This window comes from Erpetoichthys calabaricus, chromosome 2 (assembly GCF_900747795.2).
Source record: "Erpetoichthys calabaricus chromosome 2, fErpCal1.3, whole genome shotgun sequence".
NCBI lineage: Eukaryota > Metazoa > Chordata > Cladistia > Polypteriformes > Polypteridae > Erpetoichthys > Erpetoichthys calabaricus.
Genome location: NC_041395.2, coordinates 37,526,108 through 37,544,664, shown reverse-complemented (window position 1 = coordinate 37,544,664; position 18,557 = coordinate 37,526,108). Strand labels below are relative to the sequence as shown.

The following is an 18,557-nucleotide window of genomic DNA, read 5'->3' as shown; positions in this document are numbered from 1 at the left end:
CACACCCACCCAAACACTAAGCACAATTTAGAATCGCCAATGCACCTAACCTGCATGTCTTTGGACTGTGGGAGGAAACCGGAGCTCCCGGAGGAAACCCACGCAGACACGGGAAGAACATGCAAACTCCACGCAGGGAGGACCCGGGAAGTGAACCTGGGTCTCCTAACTGCAAGGCAGCAGCGCTACCCACTGCTCCACCGTGCCGCCCTATATTATATTATATTATATTATATTATATTATATTATATTATATTATATTATATTATATTATATTATATTATATTATATTATATTATATTATATTATATTATAAGAAAGCAAGAGTTTACGGGTACACCAAGCAACTTTCCTTAGGCAAAGCGATTGTCACCAGGCTCTTACTTAAGTTTTTTAAATTTTGTTTTCCAGCCTGCTGTGACAGAGGACTTACTATCAGTTTCAACATGAATACCTTACAATTTGTTGATATTTCACATTACAATTTTCTTTTAGGCAGCATACATTCAAACTCCTCTAAACCAGTACCTCTCATCTCCTAGTGCCTCCACGCTTTCTTAGTCTCATAATCCAGTGAGATGAAGGTTTCACATTTTACAGTCCAATCCTGTGGATGTCTGAGTATCTCTGATATTTGACATTTGTATTTCTTACTGATATCCTGAGGCTCTGTAATTATTGGTAGTCTTTGATAACTGAGACAGATCACACTACAATTCTATTTACTTTATTTATTTTATTTCACTTTGATTACCCAATCCTGGTGGCAGAACTAAAATAAACATTATATGGCTTTAAAGGTGTATAAATTTCATATTTAGACACGGGAAAGTTTACCATCAATGTATACATTTGTTGTACAGATTATTCATTATTGCACAGAATTCATGAAAAACTTTTTTGCTTTTATGAGAAGCAAAGATGCTAATCATTTTTTAGAAATTAAAACCTAATAACTGGACAAATTTCCTGTGCCTTTCAATGAAAGAAATTTTATGTTCAAATTTAAATGAATGTTACATAAGATTCTGCTGATAAATGTACATTGATGAGTATCGCTGGAAACTTGCAACAGAGTGGATGCCTTAGAAAGCAATCCATAGATTTGAACAGATGTAACCTAAAAGATACAGTAATTCAGATTTTATACAAAGTTGGAGTAAACATGGAAACAGCATTTAACAGAATGACAAAACATTACTGTTCTTTTCTCAATTCATTTGAAATAAAGCAATTAACATTTTCCTTTTTTGATTTTACCACTGGCATTCATGTCAATGTAGTATAGGTTGGGAGGTGGCAAGGGTTGAAAATGCATTTTATGACAATTTCAGCTGATTGATCAAAGAAAGAATTATTATGATTCCTGTACTTTCTCATTCTCCCCTGAAATGAATTCCTGGCTATGCCCCTACAATGTACACTTTAAGTAGTAGGCTTGTTATTAGTGTTAGAAAGAGCTCACCTTTCTGCTTTCGGTCCTGAGCAGATGTCCCATCATATACCCGTGTGGCAGGCACCCCTTCAGAAGATTAACAAATCATGCATTGTGCATATAGTCAACAATGGAGCAATGAAAGACACATCTATAAATCACATGAAATATGAGAAGCTTGTGATTTAGAAGATTACATTTTACTTACAGTTAAGCACTAAATATACATAAAACAATTCAAATGTTCACCAGATGCACCAGCCTGTATGAAAAGAATCCAATACTTGATTCAACAAGACACAAATGTGTCAACAGAAACATGTCAATTCATGGACATTACAGGGCCTTTGGTGCCAGCAGTACCCACACATTTGAATAAGTGGTATATGTGAAGGATACCAGCGAGATGTCTGTGATGTGTTCATTTTAAACCTGACAGATGGGTGGGTGACCATTTGTTGATAACCTGACTGACAATGAGGGCAAAAGATACACAAGGGAAGCAAAGGATTGCAGTCTTAAGTTTGAGCGGGAGAGCAGAGACACATCATGAGTGACACTAGGCCGCTCAATTCAGATCTCATGTTCCATGTCTATCTAGCATATTGGCTTTCTCAGTAACAATAAATAACCATTTATGTGTAATTTATTCATTTATTTGTATTTGATAGATAGATAGATAGATAGATAGATAGATAGATAGATAGATAGATAGATAGATAGATAGATAGATAGATCTAACTTACTCTGTTGATGAAAAATTGATTAATTTACTTTTTACTTTGAAATTTTTCCATATTTGTGCTCAGTCTTCTCTCCCTTTACTTCTTCCAATGTTGTGTGAAATGCATGGGTACATTAAGGCACAATAAAAAGAATGCAGGGAAATAATTTAAGATAAATGATCATAAAGATATTTTTTTGCCTAATAAAAGGAGTCAACTGTCCATACACCTGGGTTGATAATTCAGGACTGGTGAGTTACAAGCAAAACTTATGGATATGAGCTTCATTTAGAGAAAAAAGAAAAAAAGCAAGAAGACTCCACTGAAGAATGGTCTGCTAGTGGGCATGTTAAATACTGGAACATTCAGCCCTCAAGTTAAAACTTTCTTTAACTTGACTGCCATATTTTGGGGTAAGCGACGACAGCCTTCCATACTTTGACATGAAGCTCATAACACATACAATACTGCCTTTAAAATAAATAAGATTTGCTCTCCTTTGCAGAGAGAGTAGCTGTCTTATAATGGACATCTGTTCTTTCTTTATTTTTTTTATAAGGGTTGCAACATGGCACTGTGGTCAGCTTTCAGACTGGAGGTGTACTCTTCTGGATTCTTTAAAGAGGGAAGACAAGGAAACCCGAGAATGTGGAAAACTTCCATCCTCCCATGAGGTTGCCTCTTTCTAGCTTGAGATAAGCCTTGTCTCCCTTCTCCATCATGATCAGCCCTGCGTTTGTTGCAGCCTCTCTTGTCACATCCTGATCCCCGGCAAAGGCTGAGATCACGGGCCAACCATTAAGCACCAGGCTCACCTGTGGAATGGAAAAGGGCAACCTTTAATCACAAAGCAAAATCAATAGGGGGAAACTCCAGTGTGAACCCGTAGATTTACAAATGTGGTTTCCACTCAAATTGTTTCTCAACATTTTCAACATTACTTGCTTGAAAACAAACAATAATGGGGTAAAAATTTTAGCTAAGTATTCCTAAAAGATAGATAGATAGATAGATAGATAGATAGATAGATAGATAGATAGATAGATAGATAGATAGATAGATAGATAGATAGATAGATAGATAGATAGATAGATAGATGTTTCTCTACCTTCTTTATTAAAGGAATACCATATACAAAAATTATATTTTTATATGTTACCTAACCCGTGTTGTTTGTACTGATGGCCAAGAAAAATTTCTACTCATGCTTTCATGCAGAATAGAGATAACAATATTCCTGATATAACTGATGTCTTTTGTGAGCCACAATGGACAATAGCAAACAATATGACATAAAAGAATGAAACCCACATGTCTATTCTTCCAGGCATATGCTCGCCACATTCCAAACTCTTTCTAAAATATTGTAAAATAAACCACTTCATAAAAATTGTCTTGTTAAAAAAAAGGAACACACTCAGACATGGCCAAGCATTTCAGTTGAAGGTGTTCATTGGTCAGGAGTCCAGTCCAGTAGCAGTTTACTGATTGGCTAACATTGTGCTTCATGACATATCAACACTGCAGTATGAGTTGAGAGATGAGCACAATTGCAAATTACAAGTTAAAGAGAAGCCAGTGAAAACAACAGAAAGAGAATATGCCTTGGATTTGTGTATATCTGATGGGCTTCAACAAGCAGAAGGTCAATTCACCCGTTCAGTTTCACAGACTAACGCTAAATAATCCTGAGGCACTCCAGTTGTGAATAAGAATTTAAATATAAATGTAATGACAGATAGAAGGTCTCGTTCGTATCTGAGTGTGTTCAATTTTTGCTTACAAGGGTATTTTACAGAAGTTGCTTATTTAAGAATTGTCACACACATGTGGTTAGGAGAAAGCTGAATGGACGAAGTGGAGGTAATTATCCGCCAGGCCAGGGGGTGGCTTGGTGCACTAAACTTACTTCTGTTGTCTCTGCAGGCCAGATATGGGAAAACCTACCTGATGTAATAGCAACTTCCTGTTCCAGTGCCCAGAATGGCGTCACTTCCGGTTCTGGCCTCAGATGACATCACATCCGGTTTTGGTCTTTAAATCCACTATCTTTTCTACTATTAAATCAGTTCAGTCTTGGAACTCAAACAGAGTACATCTATGCTTATTCCAAAACCCTTTTGCAGCCAGGGACAATTTAAGGGTGGCTGCCCCAAACATTTTTGTGTGTTGAGACTCATTCTTTCACATATTTTTTTAGTAAAAATAAATGTGTTTGGGGCACTGAGAACATATAAATGGATGACTAGACATGTGGATTATATAACATGAGTAAAGTGAGATTTTGTTTTTCATGCATGTCATTGGTAAGATTTTTTTACTTCCACTGTGGATGAAAACATGAACTTAAAAATTTCTCTTGGTGATCACTACAAACTACATGGGATAAGTACTACTTAAAAAAATAATTTTAGGGTGGAGTATTCCATTAAGGAAGGAGTCTTTAAAATATTAATTGAAATTTCTATGAAAGCCTTATCAGTTGCTTAAATTACATAAATTAACGACAGGTACAGGCTTAATTCAGATATCAGAGCAGAAAACAAAATGATTTTTTATTTCTATGTTCCTTTGCAATCTTTCTCACTTTTATATTTGGACATATGCCCATCATCAAATCAAAGCCTTTTTAAATGGTTTTAAGTATAAATCTTTTGTAACCCTGATAAACCAGAATGACTGAAATCAGGCCTGTACAAAAACATAATTAAAGAGTGTGGATAAATCAAACACGTAATACTCCTGAGTATTGTGCATATACACATGTACACCAACACACTCACACATATAACAACTCATATAACATGCCCAAGGTGTCAATGCATAATATTTCAGTCAAATTAAGACACATACTGTACCAGTACTGTTAGTGCTTAAAAACTCTTTAATTGCTGTATTATATCTGTGAAGTTAGTTCCACATGGCCTGTAAATAAGCATTACTAACCCTAAGCCTGACCCTACCCAAACCACTGAGGCTCTGCTCAACTCCACAATACTAAGCCATCACAAGAGCAGACACAAACAATATAAAATACATTTGTTGAAAATATTAATTATGGGGAGAAGGTTAATGGCCAGCAGGGTTAACAATTACACACATTATCTTGTTGGGCTATAAATGGGCTATAAATGATATTAAATGTTGGGATATTTTATCAATTTTCTTAAAATCTACAATTGCATTGGTTGTGTACTTACATACGTATAAGCAGAATAATGTCATACATAAAAATTCAAAACTGGGAATCCAATACAAAAATAATAAGATTTTTTGTTTATTACAAGACAACGGATAATACAATAATTGAAAACAAAATAAAGGAGTAAGAAGAAGGGTATAACAGAAATAGAAAAATCTTTTGAGGACAACAATATATATTTACCTCAGCTATTTATAATAATATCAGTATGCTGCTGCTGAAGTATGTGAATTTCCCCTTGGGATTAATAAAGTATCTATCTATCTATCTATCTATCTATCTATCTATCTATCTATCTATCTATCTATCTATCTATCTATCTATCTATCTATCTATCTATCTATCTATCTATCTATCTATCTATCTAATAATAATAATAATACATTATATTTTTAAAGCGCCTTCCTCATGCTCAAGGCTCTTCTTGCATTTAACAGTGTATCCAAGGGAAAAAGGAGAAGGCACAGGGTGCAAAACCTATGTATTTTCGCAGCCACCTTCTTCAACGTCTTCCTCAGGGTCTAAATGTGAGTCAAAGAATGTTTGCCAAAATAGGCCATCCAAAAAGATGGCCAGAAATATTCAAGCTTTTCATTGAAAATAATCATTTTACCAAGATACAATTTCATTATTGCTCTGAAAGTGTTGCAAATGGCTAATACTGCTTGAAATGACAGATTTTAAAATTTATAAATTGACCGCAAAGCCCCATTTCCAGTAGCCACTCCTTCAGTGTCTTCCTTAGCTTATCCTTAACTAGTCATGAATAAATATGAATCGGTTATTAGAGAAACCTTTGTAATTGCATTAGCACTGCTGAAACTTGTTATTCTGTTCACTTATGTTGTGTCACATACATGCGATTAGGAGACAGCTAAAGGGCTTGAGTAACCATAATACTACATCAGACCAGGGGGTGGCGGAGGGTGCTGACTGCCTCTCTCAGTTCCTTGCAGACCATTCCTGGGAAATCCCGCCAGGTTCCAGCACCTCTGATGATGTCACTTCTGTTTTTTCTGCGCCTTTGATGACGTCACTTCCAGTCTTGGCGCGTCTGATGACGTCACTTCCGGTCCCCGAAGACAACACTTCCAGTTCCGGCATAGATGACATCATTTCCTCTGCTAGCCATTAAAACTGCTATCTTACCTCTGCATATTCACTTCTGTTTTGGACTCATTCTTCTAAACAATTCACTCTTTATAAACCTTTTGCAGCCAGGATCATATTATACGGGTAGCTGCCCCAAACCTTTGTGATTGTCTGGAGTATTTTGTGACAGTTGCAAGGTACTGGCATTCCTAAAGTTCAACTCTGAGTTCAAAAGTAGACAGAATCTTTATATATAATCTTAATTTGGATCTTGATCTTTGTTTGTCCGCAAATTCACTGCCTTGTGTGGTGTTCCTGCTGTGTTCAGTAGAGGGCAGTAGTGATGGAGGAGGAGAGGAAGTGAGGGGGAGGATCGTTGGATGAGGTTGGAGTGTGGTGATTAAAGAGGATTGAACTAAAGGAGACTATGTGCTGTTTGTACTGGCTGAATACACAACACCTTGGTTGTTACTTTTGTTTACAAACACTGTCGATAGCACTCTTTGTGTTTAGATCTGGCGTCGACACCGTGCTTTGTGTTTAGATCTGGCGTCGACACCGTGCTTTGTGTTTAGATCTGGCGTCGACACCTGCTTCGTTGTCGAGACTGTGGTTTTTTGTGTTTCTATCGACCGTCGTTGGCATCACTTCGTCCAAATCGAATGTTCACCCACTTCTTGGAGTCGGCAGTCAGAGTATATAAGTCGGGCACACTTCTGTGATTTTCCATCAGTCTGCGTTTGGAGTTCAAGAAAGAAGCATTGGTTCTTCCTTACTCTTTGGATTGCCACAAAGCAACCTGCGAGATGGGAGAAAGGTTGAGAAGAGATCGTGAGAGGAAACGACGGCGTCATGAAAACGAGACGGACTGTGAACGGAGAGAAGCAGAAATGCTCCTCCACCACCACATAATTACTATTCGGACAGTGATTCCGAGTAGGCCATTCCTATCGAATCAATGTCCAAGGGTTTTCTTTTGTAATTTTGTTTCCCTTATAAAAAATCATAATGCTGTGCGACGAAGGGCCCAGTTCACGACTGGCAGCCGCGTTTAAACAGGGAGCCCTTCACAGACAACTTTAACACACGCAACGTAGGTGGACGCACATGGCTAGTGAAACAATATTCTCAAAAAGCACATCAGTCTATTGGTTTTTTTTCAGAATTAAGGCTATTCCGTGTGACAGATTGCCAAGCTGAAGATTTCATACAATGGTGTCACTTACTGTCTTGAGAGAAGAAGGCAAATTGGATCTAACCAGGGTAGAAAAAGAAGACAAAGGCTCAGATGTGCAACTGCACAAGAGGATAAGGACATGAGAGTGTTAAGTTCTCAGATGACTCCTTCCCTAAGTAGACACCAAATGCCAGTGTCACCTGCAACAGCATGTTGACCACATTAGACTTTCCCAGTCATGCTGTGTCCAATATTTGGACCATTGTGCCCATTTTAACTTTTTCTTTTTATTTGCTTATTCCAGTTATGACTGCCTCTTAGGCCTGCATCCCAGAATCACTTCCAGTAGTAATAGCCATTAGAAACATTAAAAAAAACCAATCAAAACATTAATCAATTTAATGGTATCTTTATACAAAAAAAAAAAAAACAATTCCTATCAAAAACATGAAACATTCTGGGGGTGTCCAAAATCTAGACGGGTACTGTATGGAAGAACAAGGATTATCAAGAAAAGTAACGAGCATATGCCTGACACCACTGAAATGCACAGTATCGCAATTATTTCACACATGAATGACAAAGGTGTCACCTGCCTCATTTATGTGTTCACAATTCAGTGTGAGAAAATGTCTGACAAGGTGCTCGTATTCACACGCAAGCTCAGGATGCTTATGGAGATGACAGGTAAAGGCACTTTTAAAGACAGGAACACAGACATCATGGACTAGCTCTACTAAGATAGCCACATAAAAGGATCGATGAGACAACTGACAAGTGACAATCAAAGAGATAGCAGCGCACATTGGAGTAATACACTTTGTGGTCCAGATATGAACGATGGCTGAAAGAGAGCTTAAATACAACAGAACTTCTAGAACAGTGGCAAACAAAGATTGATTCTGATGAGGACTTTGAACAGAAGTAAAAGAGGTATGTAGATTTGACTGTCATATAATAATATTCTATTAATATCTTAAATAGATTTTGTATGATCATTATGCAAATATTCAGAAAAAAAATCTTACAGGCCACACAAAAAATTATTTCAGGGCAGTAAAAGAAGCAGAGTTTATCTTATCTTCTGTGCCAAGTTTTACCCTTGGACGGTTGGGAGACAAAGTCAGAGAGGCGAAATTGCGTTGGTTTGGACATGTGCTGAGAAGAGATGCTGGGTATATTGGGAGAAGGATGCTAAGGATAGAGCTGCCAGGCAAGAGGAAAAGAGGATGGCCTAAGAGAAGGTTTATGGATGTGGTGAGAGAGGACATGCAGGTGATGAGTGTAACAGAGCAAGATGCAGAGGACAGAAACATATGGAAGAAGATGATCCGCTGTGGCAACCCCTAACGGGAGCAGCCGAAAGAAGAAGAAGAAGAAGAAAAGAAGCAGAGTTTGAGATCCACCTGTACTTTGAAAACTGTTTGGGACAAAGAGCCATTTTTTCCTTGATTTACTCCTCTGCTCTACAGTTTAAACTTACAAATCAAACTATTCAGATGTGATTAAAGTGCACATTGCAGACTTTCATTAAAGGGGATTTGCAAACATTTTCTTCTACACAGTCCCCCCCCCCCCCCCATCCCCTCCCCCCTCCCATTATGGTTCAGAGCAGCATAATGTTTGGGACACAGCAATGGCAAGTCTATTAAAGCAGTCATATTTATTACTTTGTCACATACCTCTTGCATGCAATGACTGCTTGAAGTCTGTGATTCATAGAAATCACCGGGTGCTGAGTGTCTTCTCTGGTGATGCTCCGCCAAGCCTCTAATGCAGCCATCTTTAGCTCCTACTTGTTTTGGAGACTTGTCCCCTTACGTTTTCTCTTCAGTATATAGAAGGTATGTCTATTTGGATTTAAATCAGATGACTGGCTTGGCCATTCAAGAATTATGTCTGGGATCATTATGTGGTTGTAGGACGAATTGCCATTCAATGAGTTTGGAGGCATTTACAAGAACCTGAGGACATAAGCTGTTTCTCTACACCTCAGAATTCATTGTGTGACTGCCATCAGCAGCTCCATCGTGAATAAAGAGAAGTGTGTCGGTAGCTGTGGCAGCCATACATGCCCAAGACATAACACCCAGACCACCATGTTTAACAGATGAGGTGGTATGCTCTGGATCTTGGGCAGTTCCTTTTCATCTCCACACTTTGCTCTTGCCATCACTCTGTTGCAGGTTCATCTTTGTTTCATTCGTCCACAAGACCCTCTTTCCAGAATTCTGCAGGCTCATTTAAGTCCTTTTTTTCCAAACTGTAATGTGGCCATCCTGTTTTTGTGGCTAACTAGTGGTTTGCATCTTGCAGTGTGGCCTCTGTGTTTCTGTTCATGAAGTCTTCTGCTGATAGTCGCTTCTGACACATCCAAGCCTGCCTCCTGAAGACTGTGTCTAATCTGTTGGACAGGCGTTAGAGTTTTTTCTTTACCATAGTGAGGATTCTTCTGTCATTGGCAGTAGAGATCATCCTTGGCCTACCAGTCTCTTTGAGATTACTGAGCTCACAAGTTTGTTTTTTCTTCTAAATAATATTTCAGGCAGCTGATTTAGATAATTCTAAGGCTTTACTGATGTCTCTAATGTTTTATTCTTCTTTTTCAGCCTCATGATGGCTTCTTTGACTTTCTTTGGCACAGCACTTGCCCTCATATTGAACATTGGTAACTACAGACTCCATAGGGTAGAATCAAGCTGAGGTATCTCAAGAAGCAATGAAACACACTTGAGCAATCACAAACACCTGTGACACCAACTGTCCCAAACATTCTGGTGCCCTCAAATGGGGAAGCATATATAAAAAGTGTTATCATTTCTATCTGGTGTGACTGAAATGTATGCAAATCCCATTAAATGAAAGTCTGCAATGTGCACTTAAATCACATCTGATTTGTCTGATTTCTAATTTTACACTGTTGAGCTTGAGGGATAAGTCAAGGAGAGGTGTGTCCTTGTCCCAAATATTACTGTGGGCACTGAACTGTATGTTTTTAAATGTTCTTTTGATTGACTGTTCAGCAACCTTATAACCTATGAAGAGAAGCTGCCCCTGAATCTGGTCCTGCACCCTTTGTCAGAAGGAAGTATTGATAAAAGCGACTGTGCAGGATGGCTAAGGGCTTTATTTAAACTGGCTGTTTTTCTAATATTGAATATGCCATTAACAGAATGCAGCTCAGTGCTGGTAATGTTCTGTGCCACCTTCATCACCTTCTGCAGTGTTTTACACTCTTGAGCCGAGCAGGTGCCATACCAGGATGTGATGCAGCCTGTGGGGATGTACCCAAATATGCACCTGGTGAGGTTCCTGAGAACAGATGGAGAAATCCAAGCTGCCCTCAGGCCTCTGAAGAAGTAGAGACACTGGTGAGCCTTCTAGACAGGAGTTGAAATGAGAGCTGCACCCGTTTCAGTTCTTTAGTGATAGACATTTCAAGAAATGTAAAGCTGCTCACCCTCTCAACGGCAATACCTGCAGTGTCGATGGAAGCTGTACATTCCTTCTGTAGTCTATGACCAACTTCTTGGTTTTGCTGACATGAAAGACGAAACTGTCCTTGTACAACTGTGTCAGACAGAAATCCTCTCTGAAAGCCATCTTAACAGTTTTGGTGATCAGGCCTATGATGCTGTTGTCGTCAACAAATTTAATGAAGGTGTTGAAGCTGTGTCTGACCTCACAGTCATAGGAGAACAAAGAGTACAGAGAGCTTCTGCACATGTTATACTTTGACCCATCTCCGTCCCATCTGACTTATGCTTTGGCTCAGAACAAACAGAAAGGCCCGAACAGAAGATTCAGAAAATTATATGACAATTCATGGACGTCATGGAGCTGGGGGCAAGTTTCATTAGTATGAGACTGAACCTCCTTGATTGTTGATGACTTTGCAAAGTTTTTTCAGGAGAAAATGGTTGTCAACAGTGGTCAATTCCCATCACTCCTTCTGGCCAGTCTACTCCCTGCTGAACACACCACAACTTTCTCCTCTTCCTCTTCAATTCCCACCACTGATATTTACAACCACCACTCTAAGTCAGCCCACTACCTCTCCACTTGAACCCATTGTGACGATGCAGGTTCGCTCCATGCTCCCGACACCGTCGGTAATGTCACCGAGATGAGCTGACAAATGAGGACAATTCTCAAATGAAGCCTGGGGATAGTGCAATCAGTGCCAAGGTGCTTTTATTAAAACAAACAGTTGTGTCCAAACAGAAAGTGCAGTGCTCCACAGTTCCAATAAATAAATCCATAAGAACAGTGAAATGTTGAGATAAAAACAATAAATAAATCTGTTAAAATCCGAGGTTAAAATCAGAAGTTAAAATGCAGTCTCTCTCATCACGATCTCAGCACACTTCCATCTCTCATTCTCCCCGGCTCACCCATTGCTCCCGCAGCCAGCGGAGACCCAACAGCAACAAGCTCCTTTCGGCCGACCTTCGTCTTGTCTGCCTCCAGGCATCACGGCCAGATCGTCCGAGGTTGGCTCTCCTCCCTTTTTCCTTCGCGCTCATGTAGTCGCTCCTCATATCCATTGGGCAGACACCTGCCTTGCTCACCCCACTCCATCCGAACATTCAGTGGGGTGGACTAGCCCCTAGAGCGCTACAGACAAACGTTCCTTAGCGGGGCCCCAGCTCGTGCTGTCTCCTCCCTCCAGGTGGCCAGATCATATGTTCCAAGACTGCTTATCCTGTCCTTTAGCCTCCTTTTCTCTCTGTCTTTGTCCTTTTCTTTGATCACGATCCATTCCCCCTTTCCTGGTGCCGACCCGTATATATACACCATCATCTCTGTGGGCGCAGCGCCTTAAGCACATGCCGCAGGAAGCCAATGAAGCAATTGCGAACGACCGCACCCACATGTGCAGGTGTGACTCACTCCAACTACTTCAATTAACTCCCCATGGTTGTGCAATCATGCCCGCGGAGAGCGACACGGCTCTATGGATTTAAAATCTGGCCACCTTTTTTTTTTGAAGCCGCGGACCCGCTATACCACACCCATCCCCTCAGATCTCCTCCAGGCTATCTCTCCTTCAGTCATTTGTGCAATTAAACACATCGTCAACACTTCACTCAGCACAAACACTTTTTCTGCATTATTCAAAAAAGATGCTTATGACTCAAGAAGCCCATTTTCGTACATCTCAAGTAGGTATATTACTTTATTACAGAGCAGTACCTTTTTTCTCCTTTCTAACCAAAACACTGGAACATGCTGTCTCTAACCAAGTGTCTTCCTTTCTTCTAAACAATAGGCTGCTTGATCCTAATCAACCAAGATGTAAGAAGAGACAACTCTACTCATTATTGTAGGTACATTATGACAGGTCTAACATATTATTTGTGCTCATCCTGCTAGATCTGTCCTCTGCCTTTGACATGGTCAACCACCAGGTTCACCTTTCCACCCTTTCTGACCTTCGCATCACTGGGACCGTCCTCAGGCAGTTTGAATCCTACCTCTTGGGAAGATTATACCGCATGTCCTGGCATGCCATGTCAATGGTGCACCAGGTAAGCACTGAGGTGCCCCAAGGATCAGTGCTGGACCCTTTCATCTTCTTTTGATACACCTCTTTGTTAAGTCTTATCATCCAGTCCCATGGTTTTCTTATCAGTACTATCTGATGATACTCAACTCTGCCTGCCATTCCATGCAGAGGACCATACGGTATCGGCTGGAACCTTTGCAAGTCTCACTGATATTACAAACTGGATGAAAGAACATCCTCTACAGCACCAACATGTCCTAGAGATCTCCCTCCAATTTTTAAATTATTTAATTCCCATGAGTGTGTCTATGAATGTAATTTGTCTTCTATTCCTAAATACCCTTAATAACCATTGTTCCTTCCCTCCACCCATCCCTCCCAGTTAAAATTCTGGTTTTGACATCTTCTCCTTGTTGGAAGATACTAGAACCCTAAATTAGTGTGAGAGACTAAATGATTTGTTAGTCATTTATGTTTCTGTAATTTATTAAAATGACTATTTTTCCCCACCTAAGATTTTTTTTTAATGCAAAACTTCCCCTTTCTCATCCCATTAAATATTGGTGGAATTTCAGTAGATTTTATCCATCCATCCATCCATCCATTTTCCAACCCGCCGAATCCGAACACAGGGTCATGGAACGGAACCAATCCTGGGCAGGGCGCCAACCCACCGCAGTGACTTTATCTTATTTGCAATGGAAAAAAGATATGCTATTAAAGACTCCATGCTCATTTGGAGTAAAACTGAGGGTGGTATTTCAATGCCAAATATTCAACTTGGCTTACATGGGGCATTGTTTCTGATAGTCTGTGACCTCCCGGTAAGACCCTATCTCATGGTTACCAGAATTAAATGGTACTAGCCAACCCACGGCATTGCATACGCCGCATAATTATGTATTGATGGGTGGACACTTCCTGAAAGACACAGCTGTCCAAATGGGGTTGGTTTTGAGGATACGACTGTAGGTGAATGAAAAGATGGAACTGGAGAGGGCAACATACAATACAGCGTTTTACACCCTGGATACAGCGATTCACATTGAAGCATAGACACTGCTAAGACCATGGGATACCACTCGTAAACTGTTTTACACGCTGCATACAGCAATTCACATCCGCGACAAACAAATTGTTTTACACACTGCATACAGTGATTCACATCCGCGACAGATATGATTATTCTTAGATGGTCCTGTCGCGTCCACCCTCGCTCTTGAAGCATACACACTGCCTGGTCATGTGCCCACTTGCAAGAGCAACTAACACAGACCCGCCCACCAACTGTAAGACCATGGGATACCCCTCGCAAACAGTTTTACATGCCGCATACAGCGATTCGCATCCGCGACAAACAAACTGTTTTACATGCTGCATACAGTGATTCACATCCGCGACAGACATGCTTCTTCTTATGGGGTGGGTTTGAGGATATGACTGTAAGGGAACACTGGAGAGAGCAACATACAATTGTCCGTGACTGAAAACTGGAGGGCTGCCGCCACGCCCCCACCTCCCAGAGCGAGGGACAGGGCTGGACGGCAGTCTCGCGCGGAGGGTGGAACGGGGTGTGAGGGGAAGGACGCCCAGTGAGGACAATGTATAGATGGGTGAACAGTCATCTCTTAGTCATCGTTCAATACGCACTGCCTGCTCATGTGCCCGCCCCCAACTCCTCACTTGAATTGCTTTCGTCTGTGTACAGTCCACATGCACTTGTGAGTCACATTGACTATTCATTTTCCAAACAACGCCCCAGTCGGTTTCGCATTTGCTACATGCACCTCTGAGCCACGTTGACTTTTCATTGTTCTGTTTGTCCGGGCCGAGTGAGGTTTCCCGTGTTGAGTCTAATTAAGCCAAAGGCTCCACACCTGGTGGTGCCCTTCCGTCAATTCCTTTAAGTTTCAGCTTTGAAACCATACTCCCCCCAGAACCCAAGGACTTTGGTTGCCCGGCGGATCATGGGAATAACGCCGCCGGATCGGCAGTCGGCATCGTTTATGGTCGAAACTACGACGGTATGTGATCGTCTTTGAACCTCCAACTTTCGTTCTTGATTAATGGAAACATTCTATGGCAAATGCTTTTGCCCTCACGCGAATTGTTGGTGGACGGGGCTCTGTCGTGTGTGTGCCATGGAGATGAAAGCGACTTTCGTGGTGTTTGTTGCCTGGAGAGCGAGGGTGGACGTGGGCCGGGGAATAAGGAGTATTGTGTAGACAAACTTTTTCAGTGTTCCTGAAGGACCATCTAAGAAGAAGCATGTTTGTCGCGAATGCAAATCACTGTATGTAGCGTGTAAAACAGTTTGCGATGATGGATGCGGTCGTGCGTCGTAACCGAAAAGTCAACGTGGCTCAGAGGTGCATGTGGACTGTAGCAGAGACGAACGCGAATGACGCCGTGTTTTGTGAGTTGCTGCATCCGAGTTGGTGGGCGTGGCTCTGCGAGTTGTCATTGTATCCAATGGTCTTAGAGTTGGTGGGCGCGGCTCCGTCCTGCGTGCTCCATGGGTGTCTTGCTCGCTGGCGGCTTAGTGAATTATATATATAGATAGGCTATTTCCAGTCTCTCCTTTTCGGCTGCTAAACTCAGGCCTTGATCCTCAAACATGGGTCCTCAAATCTTCTCTAGAAAAATAGCCTAAGGTAGAGTGGCATCTTGCCCAGTGTGGCATATTTTTCCCAAATTTGTAAAACCCTGCGCATTAGAAGTAAACCATCTACCTTCTGGTGTTTTATTTGACAATTTCAGCCTTGGAACATTATAGTCACTAAAGCTTTCCTTTTCTATTTGTTCTTCTTAACTTTACTTTTATACCTATTATCTATTTTTAAAGGAAATTAAGTTCTCATCTTATCATCACAAGAACCAGCCATGTCTCTTTTCTCATACACCTTAGACTATAAATATCATGCCAGGTCATGTCACTTGCAGAAATTCTCAGCTTCTGCACTTATGGGTGTGTATTAATAAATGGGATGAGACAGAGGAGAGGAGTCAGGTGGAGAGATTTGCTTCTTGGTGCAAAAAGAACTGTCTACAACTAAACATCAGCAAACCCAAGGAAATGGTAATTGACTTTCTCTGCACCAAAAAATCACTATGTCCTGTCACTATTCAAGGTGTGCATGTAGAGGTGGTCCACTCCTACAAGTCCTTGGGGGTCCACATCAATGACAGGTGGGACTGATCTTGGAACACAGATGATTTTTATAAGAAAGGGCAGAGTAGACTCTTTATCCTTATGATATCGTGTTCCTTTAACATGGGAAGTGACATCCTTCGTATCTTTTTAGAATATTAGAACAATCTAGACGAGAACAGGCCATTCAGCCCAACAAAGCTTGCCAGTCCTATCCACTTAATTCTTCCAAAAAACCATCAAGTCGAGTTTTGAAAGTCTCTAAAGTCTTACTGTCTACCACACTACTTGGTAGCTTATTCCAAGTGTCTATCGTTGTTTGTGTAAAGAAAAACTTCCTAATGTTTGTGTGAAATTTACCCTTAATAAGTTTCCAACTGTGTGCCTGTGTTCTTGATGAACTTATTTTAAAATAACAGTCTCGATCCACTGTACTGATTCCCTTCATAATTTCAAACACTTCGGTCATGTCACTACTTTATCTTCTTTTGCTAAAACTGAAAAGGCTCAGCTCTTTTAATCCTCATAATTCACCCCTGTAGTCCTGGAATCAGCCTAGTCGCTCTTCTCTGGACGTTTCCTAGCACTGCAGTGTCCTTTTTGTAGCCTGGAGACCAAAACTGCACACTGTACTCCAGATGAGGCCTCACCAGTGCGTTATAAATCTTGAGCATAACCTCCTTGGACTTGTACTCCACACACCGTGCTATATAACCTAACATTCTGTTAGCCTTCTTAATGGCTTCTGAACACTGTTGGGAAGTCGAGAGTAGAGAGCCCACTATGACTCTTAAATCCTTTTCATAAGGTGTACTCTCAATTGTGTATTCAATCCTTACATTTTTACTTCTTATGTGTAATACTTTACATGTACTGACATTAAATTTCATCTGCCACAAATCTGCCCAAGCCTGTATGCTATCCAAGTCCTTCTGTAATGATATAACGCAGGGGTAGGCAACGTCGGTCCTGGAGTGCCACAGTATTTGCAGGTTTTTGTTCCAACCCAGTTCCTTAACGAGAACTCAATTATTGCTGATGAAGCACATATTGCTTAAGTGACATTTTAATGCTTCATTTTAGTGGTCTCGCTTGTTAAGGTTCTCCAACCTTAATTGCTTATTTCAATCTTAAACTGCTGCATTCAGTGTTTTAATTGCTCCTTATTAGCAATAAGATGTAAAACAGGGGTAGGCAATGTCGGTCCTGGTGAGCCGCAGTGGCTACAGGTTTTCATTCAACCCAATTGCTTAATTAGAAACCAATCATTGCCAATCTCAGACCTTATTTAATTTTATGGCTTGTTAGTCTGTGCAATGTAAGGCTTTTATATCGTAGATTTTTTTCCTTTCCAAGGATATCATCCAAATGATTTGAAGCCTAAAACAGATCATTTTCAGTCTGTCACATTTTTCTATTAAGTGTTTTATTAAATCAAACCGTGCATGATGAACACACACAGATGTAATTGGAAAAAAGCTAGCTGGAGAACTGCTGGCTGCTTTGTCTTTTACATCTTATTGCTAATAAGGAGCAATTGAAACACTGAATGCAGCAGTTTAAGATTGAAATAAGCAATTAAGGTTGGAGAACCTTAACAAGCGAGACCACTAAAATGAAGCATTAAAATGTCACTTAAGCAATATGTGCTTCATCAGCAATAACTGAGTTCTCATTAAGGAACTGGGTTGGAACAAAAACCTGCACATACTGTGGCACTCCAGGACCGACGTTGCCTACCCCTGATATAACGGATTCCAAATTATCTGCTAATCCACCTATCTTGGTATCATTTGCAAACTTAACCAGCTTGTTACTTATATTCCTATCTAAATCATTTTTATATACATAGTATATATGCAGTATATATCTTATATATATCTTCTACAACTCTGTGGTGGGCAGTGTGATTTTCTATGCTGTGGTGTGGTGGACTTTTAACATCACTTCAGGAGAAGCCCACAGGAATCAACAAACTACCATATACTCACGTATAAGTCAAGTCTTGAAACCCGAAAAATCGATTATAAAATCAGACCCTGACTTATGCGCCCATTCAAAAATGCGACACTTCAATTTTTTTTTTTTACATCTTCTTGCTTCCTCCAATCTTGCACCAGCTTCTCAGGTGCATCGAAGTTTGTTGCAGCAGCGCAGTTACCAGTTTCTTTCACTACTTCAACGACGTTTAATTTAAAACCAGCTTCATATTTTCTTCTGATCGAACGCTCCATCATAGATAAGGGATGCTCTTACGATAAAGGTG

General features: G+C 40.5%; 1 protein-coding gene across 1 annotated transcript in view; it reads right to left on the bottom strand.

Annotated features, from left to right (window-relative positions):
* Positions 1-716: 716 nt before the first annotated feature.
* The window catches only part of si:dkeyp-74b6.2 (cerebellin-1), an 85,607-nt gene continuing 67,766 nt past the window's right edge, over positions 717-18,557 (bottom strand). Inside the window, exon 4 of the mRNA XM_028793599.2 lies at positions 717-2,975. Coding sequence (XP_028649432.1) covers positions 2,778-2,975 — 198 coding nt within the window. The 3' untranslated portion in view covers positions 717-2,777. The remainder of the gene's footprint in view (positions 2,976-18,557) is intronic.